Source organism: Leucopleurus acutus (genome assembly GCF_964270905.1).
Source record: "Leucopleurus acutus genome assembly, chromosome: 8".
NCBI classification, from domain to species: Eukaryota; Metazoa; Chordata; class Mammalia; order Artiodactyla; family Delphinidae; genus Leucopleurus; species Leucopleurus acutus.
In genome coordinates this window covers 21,070,798-21,081,014 of record NC_139151.1, presented here as the reverse complement: position 1 = coordinate 21,081,014, position 10,217 = coordinate 21,070,798, and the positions used below count along the sequence as shown (strand labels likewise).

Here is a 10,217-nt window from a genome sequence, read left to right as displayed (position 1 = left end):
TTCACTGGTGGCGCAGTGGTTGAGAGTCCGCCTGCCGATGCAGGGGACACAGGTTCGTGCCCCGGTCCGGGAAGATCCCACATGCTGCGGAGCGGCTGGGCCCGAGAGCCATGGACGCTGAGCCTGCGCGTCCGGAGCCTGTTCTCCGCAACGGGAGAGGCCACAACAGTGAGAGGCTCGCGTACCGGGGAAAAAAAAAAAAAAAAAAGATGCCTTTGAGCCCTGAGCGACTTCATCACACCTATATGAGGTCACAAGCAGTCACTAGTGCCGAGGGACAGGTCGAAGGTGAGGCGAGTTCTGAGTGAAGGAAGCAGGGCCGGGCTGAGGCCAAGAAGAGGTTGGGCTGTGTCCTGCATCCTGACACAGAGGATTTTGTAACAGCCTTCATCTCATCCGAAATGACTGCAACCCATTGTTACTGCTGTTCGGAATTTCTCCAGGTGCTTCTATTTCCTACCTTTTATTCATTCAAGAAATGTTGAGTGTCTGTTATGTGCCAGGCCTGTGAGAGCAGTTAGATATATGGAGGAACAAGATGTGGCCTGTGATTTCACCAAGCTTGTAGTGTGGTGGAGGATGCACAGCAAAAGAGGCAATTCTGATTTAGTGGGATGCAGTGCTATGAATGGAGTAATTCAGGGTGCTGTGGGAGCACACAGAGGGGAACCTTACCAAGTTTGGGGGTGAAGTGGAAAGATTCCCTGGATGAAGTGCACCTGGGTTGAAAGCTAAAGGGAGGAAAGTACACCTTACCTGAGTCAAGAGGAGTGAAGAGGCAGAAGGAACAATACATGCACAAGCATGACGGAAAAACACAACAGCTGAGTTTGGCCGAAATGTACTTTGAGGGAGAGTGGGTAACAGATGAGACGGAAAAGTTAAGCAGGGACCAGGTTATATAGACATTTTAACAACCTTGAACCTTGCTCTGAAAACAGTGGCCAGCCAGTGAAAGATTTTAAATAGGAAGATGACACAATTAGATTTTCATTTTCAAAAATTCTGCTTTCCTATGGAGAAATGATAGGAGGAGAAAAAGGCGGATGGCAAGGAGGTCAGAGAGAAGGCTACTGCAGTAATGGAAACTAAGGCTGATAGTGATCTGAACTGGAACTTGGCAGTGGAGATGGAGGGTAGTGGACTGATTCAAAAATCAACAAGACCTAGTGATTGAGAATGGATGTAGGGAGTTGAAAGAAAAATCAGAGTCTAGGATAAGCCCCAGGTTTCAGACTTGGACAACTGAGTGGGTGGTGATGTCTGTCCTTACAGCCCCAGGGACGGTGTCATCTTGGTTTGCAGTCTGAGTACTTGGTCTGTTGGGCTTTGTAGGACCAGGTACTCTTAGTCATCATGCTGTTTGTTGACATCAGTGTGTGCATCTTTCTTCACAAAGGCACATGGTGTGAGAGCAGTTACCTTTAAACCTACAGTGTTGGCTTTGTCTCTACCTGTGGAAAAGTGGGTGGGTGGTGACTCCCAAATCATGGCCATCTGGTGATCTGGGTGATCTATATTCTTTCTTTGCTTGGAGAACTGGGAGGGCCAGGTTTGGTAACATCTCTTCCTTTAAAGAACATGGAACGGCAGAGTAAGGTTTTCTGTCACTCTACTATAAAATCTTCAGACAACACAAGCTCCTCAACTTCAAATTACTCAGCTTCAGGGGAGGTATTGTCTTGCTCCTAAACCAAGGGACCAGACTCATCTTTTAACCAAAAGTAAACATGGTTAGGCTTCTGATTACTTACAAAAAATTGAAATTCAGACATTGGTCATCTGGTATGTGCCAAGTACTATTGATTAGGAGGGTAAACAGAAGGAGAGGATACGGTAATGAAAAAGACACAGATCCTGTCCTCAAGGGATCAGTGTAGGAGATTCCACACTTCCTTGAAGAACTCTAACATATGGTATAAATTTATAAATATATAAAGATGTGAACATAAAGTTCTGTGTGAGACAAGTGAAAGAGAAGTTAACTTGAGGGAAGGCATCATGAAAAGGGAATGGCACATCCTGAGAAGTGACATTTGATCTGGGCCCAGAGGGAAGGAAACTGTCATTTATTGATCATTTATTGTATTATCTAGTTATCCAACTCTCATTTCTTCCTGTTCCCTTTGACGATAGCAATACTCTTAGTCCTTAAATTCCTACATCTCAAAATTACCAGAACATTTTCTAGTTCTCCATATAGTATTGGGGGTACTGAAGTTCTCCTGTCTTTTACGGGGTGGGGGGCATTTAATCTATATAGTCACCTACTACTGCTGATTGAGAGGGCAGGTCAAAGGATTCATGAACTTGGAGAGAAAGAAACTGAACCACAACAATTAAACTGGGAGGAAAGCCTAGATTCTTAGAAGGTGTTATGTTATGCTTGGCGAAGGAGGCCTTTTCTCCTCTCTGGTTTGTGCAACAAGCTTTTCTATTCCTGCCTTTTCCCAGAGAGAGTTCCTCATCTCATTCCTTACAAACCCACACTGTGGCAGCCTCGTTAATGCAGACGGCCATGCTGAAGTGTGGACAGATTGGAATGATATGTCCAAGTTTTTCCAGTATGGATGGAGATGTACCACTAATGAAGATGCCTATTCAAACCGTACCCTCATGGGCAACTGGAACCAGGAGAGATATGACCTAAAGCATATCGTGCAGCCCAAACCCTTGCCTTCCCAGGTAATTGAACTTTCTCTTCTTTGTTTCCTTCTGTTAGAAAAGGAAATACCAATGACCATTTGAGAGTCAGGAATCTGATAACTTCCAGTGCTGAGATCTCTCAGACTTCTGTTCATTGAGTGGTTGGGAAAGGGCAACAGTCCTCAGCTGGAATGCCTATCCCACTTTACTATCAAGTTGACCATTATATTATTGTAAGGTAATGAAAGGATGGGTAGCATGCTTTTTCTCTTGCTTCTCTTTGGACTTCATCAATCTACAGAAATATATATATATATAATGTCTTCTGACTCAGGGTAGCTTCTTCCCTGGTCCCTGCCTACCTAGACTTGTTGTTTATCTGCATCTTTCCCTTAAATCTCCTAAACAAACAAACCAACAAAGGATGTGAACATTAGTAGGATATAGGCTAATGACATATAGACTTATAGTCAATCTAAAATATGACACAGCCTGTTAGAATTCATGTCATTGTATCCTGTATTTCCCAGTATTGGTTATAGACTCTGTATTTTTAATCTACTACTTTTTCTTTGCAGTTTGGACACTATTTTGAAACGACATATGATACAAGCTACAACAAAAAAATACCACTTTCAACCCATAGTAGGTGGACTATCTTTTTTTTTTTTTTTTTTTTTTTTCAATACACGGGCCTCTCACTGTTGTGGCCTGTGCCGTTGCGGAGCACAGGCTCAGCGGCCATGGTTCACAGGCCTAGCTGCTCCGCGGCATGTGGGATCTTCCCGGACCGGGGCACGAACCCGTGTCCCCTGCATCGGCAGGCGGACTCTCAACCACTGCGCCACCAGGGAAGCCCTGGACTATTCTTTTTAATTCTTATATTCTCAGGACCTAACTAAATGCTTGGAACATAGAAGGAACACAAATAAAAGTAAATTGAATGAGTGAATAAATGAATGAATGAGTGAATGATTTCTCTGTTTTCTCAATTTTGACATGATTCACTGTCTATTCCCTCACTGTCTATTCCCTCAGAAATAAGAATGAGATTGGTTACTAAGACTCCTCTTTTCTCTTCCCTCAGGGTTTAAGCGAGAGCCTCACTGGTTCCCAGGACATCAACCTGAGCTGGTTCCTCCTCCATACAAATGCACAGAAAAGTCAACTTACATGAGTAGCTATTCAGAGCCTCACATTGAGCATCACTCTGTGTGTGTGTGGAATCCTAATAACTGCCAATTTCAGAGTCCATGATGCTAAGAAAGAATAAGGTTCATTTTTCCAGTGTAGAGTGTAGGAAGGAGCACATTCTAAGAACAACTAAGAATTTAGCTGACTGTAGCACAATCTTACTCTCTGAATAAATAAAGCACAAAAAAATATTCTCTATTCCTTTTTTTTAAACCAAAATTTAAATGTCAAATTTAAGTTAATTATTTCTACTCTTAGGTCTACATTACGGGTGTTGTAGGAAGGCATTAAAAAGAATTATTTCTCTCGAATCTACAGCCACTCTGCTTTTCCCTGCCTTCCATCAGGGGCGGAACTGCAGAATCCATCATGACTTAGGATACATTTGGCTAGATGCTTTCTAGATGTGAGCCTGGTAGTCATGGTCAGATAGTTTACATTTACTGTGACCTTAATGAATATATCCCCTCTTAAGGACTAGAAAAAGAAAAATAACTGTTTATTATTATAGAAGATTTAAAACATACAAAAGTAGACAGAATGGTATAAAGAACTCCCATGTACCATTACCCACCTTCAACAATGGTTATAACCAACCTTATCTATCCCTATCTACTTTCTCTATTTTTAAATTTTTCTCAGAAATTATATCATTTCATCTATAAATAGTTCAGTTTATATCTAAAAAAGATAAGGACTGTCCATTTTTTACTCCCCCACAAAAGTCACCTAAGAAAACTTGATCAAACAAAACGGAGTTATTTATTAGGCCTTTGGCAAGGAAGAACCTCAACTTGACACAGTCTTGATAATGATTGAAAAGGGTGATGTTAGGGTAGGGTATTTTTAGGAATTTGGGATGACTCAGCTGCTTTAAGATGGGTCTTGCATTGTGGGGAACTGGCAGCGATTGAGAAAATGTTGTGAATAGTTTAGGGTTGGTGAACACTGGGAGACAATAGTCTTAACATGGCTAAACATCAGTATTTTCCAATTTTTTTGCTCTCCTGTTTAAGATAACAATATAATATTTGAGAGATATCTCCCATATATTACCTCCCAAACCTTCATTATTTTATGTTACGGGTATAAATATGGAATTATGTTATATATGATGTTAGGTACTGACAAAGTTTTATTTTTTTTCTATATGGCTATCCAGTTGTCTCCATATTAGTTATTAAAAAGACCATACTTTCTTCACTGCTCTTCAAAGCCATTTTTTTTTTCATTTTAACATCTTTATTGGAGTATAATTGCTTTACAATGGTATGTTAGTTTCAGCTTCACAACAAAATGAATCAGTTATATATATACATATGTTCCCATATCTCTTCCCACTTGCGTCTCCCTCCCTCCCACCCTCCCTATCCCACCCCTCCAGGCGGTCACAAAGCACCGAGCTGATCTCCCTGTGCTATGCGGCTGCTTCCCACTAGCTATCTACCTTACGTTTAGTAGGGTATATATGTCCATGCCTCTCTCTCGCTTTGTCACAGCTTACCCTTCCCCCTCCCCATATCCTCAAGTCCATTCTCTAGTAGGTCTGGGTCTTTATTCCTGTCTTACCCCTAGGCTCTTCATGACATTTTTTTTCTTAAATTCCATATATATGTGTTAGCATATGGTATTTGTCTCTATCTTTCTGACTTACTTCACTCTGTATGACAGACTCTAAGTCTATCCACCTCATTACAAATAGCTCAATTTCGTTTCTTTTTATGGCTGAGTAATATTCCATTATATATATATGCCACATCTTCTTTATCCATTCATCTGATGATGGACACTTAGCTTGTTTCCATCTCTGGGCTATTGTAAATAGAGCTGCAATGAACATTTTGGTACGTGACTCTTTTTGAATTATGATTTTCTCAGGGTATATGCCCAGTAGTGGGATTGCTGGGTCATATGGTAGTTCTATTTTTAGTTTTTTAAGGAACCTCCATACTGTTCTCCATAGTGGCTATATCAATTTACATTCCCACCAACAGTGTAAGAGGGTTCCCTTTTCTCCACACCCTCTCCAGCATTTATTGTTTGTAGATTTTTTGATGATGGCCATTCTGACTGGTGTGAGGTGATACCTCATTGTAGTTTTGATTTGCATTTCTCTAATGATTAGTGATGTCGAGCATCCTTTCATGTGTTTGTTGGCAATCTGTATATCTTCTTTGGAGAAATGTCTATTTAGGTCTGCTACCCATTTTTGGATTGGGTTGTTTTTTTTTTTTGATATTGAGCTGCATGAGCTGCTTGTAAATTTTGGAGATTAATCCTTTGTCAGTTGCTTCATTTGCAAATATTTTCTCCCATTCTTAGGGTTGTCTTTTCGTGTTGTTTATGGTTTCCTTTGCTGTGCAAAAGCTTTTAAGTTTCATTAGGTCCCTTTTTTTTTTTTAATTTCCATTTCTCTAGGAGGTGGGTCAAAAAGGATCTTGCTGTGCTGTATGTCAGAGAGTGTTCTGCGTATGTCTTCCTCTAAGAGTTTTATAGTGCCTGGGCTTACATTTAGGTCTTTAATCCATTTTGAGTTTATTTTTGTGTATGGTGTCAGGGAGTGTTTTAATTTCATTCTTTTACATGTAGCTGTCCAGTTTTCCCAGCACCACTTATTGAAGAGGCTGTCTTTACTCCATTGTATATTCTTGCCTCCTTTATCAAAGATAAGGTGACCATATGTGCATGGGTTTATCTCTGGGCTTTCTCTCCTGTTCCATTGAACTATGTTTTTGTGCCTGTACCATACTGTCTTGATTACTGTAGCTTTGTAGTATAGTCTAAAGTCCAGGAGCCTGATTCAGCATATCTTTTATTGTGATAAAATATACATAACATAAAATGTACCATTTTGGGACTCCCCTGGTGGTGCAGTGGTTAAGAATCCACCTGCCAATGCAGGGGACTCGGGTTCAAGCTCTGGCCCAGGAAGATCCCACATGCCACAGAGCAACTAAGCCCATAAGCCACAACTGCTGAGGCTGTGTGCCACAACTGTGGCCCAATACAGCTCTAGGTGAGCACCTAGAGCCCGTTCTCCACAGCAAGAGAAGCCACCGCAATGAGAGGCCCACGCACTGTAACGAAGGGTAGCCCCAGCTCGCTGCAACTAGAGAAAGCCCACCTGCAGCAATGAAGACTCAATGCAGCCAAAAATAAATAAAAAATAAATTTTAAAAAATGTTTTAACTTTGTTTTGTTTTGTTTTGGGTTTTTTTTTGCGTTACTCAGGCCTCTCACCGCTGTGGCCTCTCCCGTTGCGGAGCACAGGCTCCGGATGCGCAGGCTCAGTGGCCATGGCTCACGGGCCCAGCTGCTCCACGGCATGTGGGATCTTCCCGGACTGGGGCACGAACCTGTGTCCCCTGCATCGGCAGGTGGACTCTCAACCACTGCGCCACCAGGGAAACTCTTAACTGTTTTTAAGTATACAATTCAGTAGCATTAAATACATTCATAATGTTGTGCAACCATCACCACTATCCGTTTCCAGAACTTTTTCATCATCACAAACTGATTCTCTGTACCAATTAAGCAATAATTCCTCATTCCCCTCTTCTCTTGTCCATGGTAACCTCTATTTTCTGTCTCCATGAATTTGCCTATTATAAGTACCTCATATGAGTGGAATAATACAATATTTTTCTTTTTGTCTCTAGCTTATTTCGCTCAGCATGTTTTCAAGGTTCATCCATGTTACAGCATGTGTCCTTTTTAAGACTAAGTCATACTCCATTGTATGTATAATACCACATTTTGCTTCTCTATTCATTTGTTAATAGACACTTGGGTTGTTTTCACCTTTTGGCTAGTGTGAATAATGCTGCTCTGAACATTGGTGCACAAATATTTGTTTGAATCCCTGCTTTCAATTCTTTTGGGTATATACCCAGAAGTGGAATTGCCGGATCATATGGTAATTCTGTTTAACAGCTTGGAAATGCCAGTTTCCCATAGTGGCTGCACTTTTTTACATTCCTACCAGTAATGCACAAGTGTTCCAATTTCTCCACATCTTTACCAACACTTATTTTCTGGTGTTTTGTTTGTTTGTTTTCATTTTATAATAGCCATCTTAGTGGGTGTAAAATGGTATCCCGCTGTGGTTTTGATTTGTATTTTCCTAATGGCTAGTGATCTTGAGCATCTTTTCATGTGCTTATCAGTTATTTGTATGTTGTCTTTGGAGAAATGTATATTCAAGTCCTTTGCTCCTTTTTGAATTGCGCTGTTTGCTTTTTTGTTGTTGAGTTGTACATGTTCTTTATATATCTTTATATATTCTGGATACTAATCCCTAATCAGATACTCTATGATTTGCAAATATTTTCTCTCATTCTGTAGGTTGTCCTTTCACTCTCTTGATAGTGTCCTTTGATGCACAAAAGTTTTCAGTTTTGATGAAGTCCAATTTATCTATTTTTTCTTTTATTGCCTAAACTTTTGGTGTCATATCCAATAATCATTGCTAAAATCAATGTTGTGAAGCTTTGTCTCTATGTTTTCTTCTTTTAGCTCTTATGATTAGGTGTTTGATCCTTTTTGAGTTAATTTTTGTATATTATATAAGGTATATTATATAAGGTATATTATATAAGGTAAGGGTCTAATTTCATTCTTTTGCATGTGGATATCCAGTTTTCCCAGCACCATGGGAAAAGACTGTCCTTTCCGCATTGAATGGTCTTGGTGCCTTTGTCAATAATCATTTGACTATATATGCAAGAGATTATTTCTGGGCTCTCTATTCTATTCCTTGGTCTATGTCTGCCTTTATGCCAGTACCACACTTTTTGATTATTGTATATATTTTTTGATTATTGTACTTTTGTAATAAGTTCTGAAATCAGGAAGTGTGAATCTTCCAAATTTTTTCCTCTTTTTCAAGACGGTTTTGGCTAATTCAGGCCCCTTTGAGATTCCATGCGAATTTTAGGGTGGAATTTTCTATCTCTGCAAAAAACATTATTGGAATTTTGATAAGAATTGCTTTGAATCTGTAGATCACTTTAGCTAGTATTGATATCTTAACAATATTAAGTTTTCCAATCCATGCACATAGATGTCTTTCCATTTATGTCTTCTTTAATTTATTTTAGCAATGTCTTATAGTTTTTAGTGTACAAGTTTTTTGCCTCCTTAGTCGAGGTTATTCCTCGACTATTCCTCGAATATTTTATTCTTCCTGATGCTATTGTAAATGGAATTGTTTTCTTAATTTCCTTTTTGGATTATTCATTGTTATGTATAGAAATGCAACTAATTTTTGTGTGTTTGTTGGTTTTATATCCTGCAATGTTGCTGAGCTTGTTTATTAGTTCTAATTTATATTTTTGGCGAAATCTTTAGGGTTTTCTATATGTAAGATCATGTCTTTTGTAAATAGAAATAGTTTTACTTGTTTCTTTCCAACTTGGATGCTTTTCTTTTTCTTGCCTAATTGCTCTGGCTAGAACTTGCAATAATATATTGAATAGAAGTGGTAAAAGTGGACATCCCTGTCTTGATCCTAGTCTTAGAGGAAAGGCTTTCAATCTTCACCACTGAGTATGATGTTAGCTGTGGGTTTTTCATATATGGTTGAGGTAATTTCCTGATACCTACAACTGAGTTCATAATCTTCAGTCTCAAATTTGTCCATCTTATATATTTCATATCTTGGTGAATTCCATAGTTTTCTTTTATGTGTCTTAACTACTCTTTCTTATTTTTAATATTACATATTGCATAATAAATTCACACAGTTGTCAAAAACAGAAAGCAAGGAATTATTTTGAATCCCCCTTTCTCATCCTTCCCATTAAAACAGATACCAAGCCCTAGAAATTCTATCTCCACATTATGTCTTGATTATGTCCCTCTTTGTTACATCTCTATCGCCTTTGCCATATTCCACTTTCCCATTATTTCTTGCTCTTACCCTTTTGGTTGATGTCTCTATTTTCCATTTTGGTCTGTATTTATCAATCACTATATTGCTCCCAGATTAAGTCTAAAAATGCAGAGTGGATCATGCTACTCTCTTGGTTAAAATCTTTCACTGGCTTTTATAGCCTTCAAAATAAATTTCAAACTCCTTAGCAGAGTTTTCTCTACTTTCTGACTCTTATTCCTCATCTCCCACATTCCCTCTCATATATCTAGTGCTCCAACCAAACATAAATATCAATACCTGCCTGGGCACTTCATGCTGTTCCGCCTTCTAGATGCATTTTCTTCCCTCTTAACCTTGCTAAGTCCTATAAACCATTAAGAATTCAGTCAGACACCCACTAGGATGTCTATAACCAAAAAGATAAATAATTATAACTGTTGGTGAAGATATTGAGAGGTTGGAACCCTCATACACTGCTGGTGAGAATTTTAAATGGGCAGCT

At 39.3% G+C, this 10,217-nt stretch overlaps 1 protein-coding gene across 1 annotated transcript; it reads left to right on the top strand.

Annotated features, from left to right (window-relative positions):
• Nucleotides 1-401: 401 nt before the first annotated feature.
• Nucleotides 402-3,903, top strand: CFAP68 (cilia and flagella associated protein 68; the record flags this gene model as incomplete). Its single annotated transcript, XM_082845811.1, has 4 exons — nucleotides 402-443; nucleotides 2,455-2,685; nucleotides 3,225-3,291; nucleotides 3,734-3,903. 4 exons carry the CDS (start codon nucleotides 402-404, stop codon nucleotides 3,901-3,903), a joined length of 510 nt encoding a protein of 169 aa, XP_082701937.1.
• Between the last annotated feature and the right edge of the window lie 6,314 nt (nucleotides 3,904-10,217).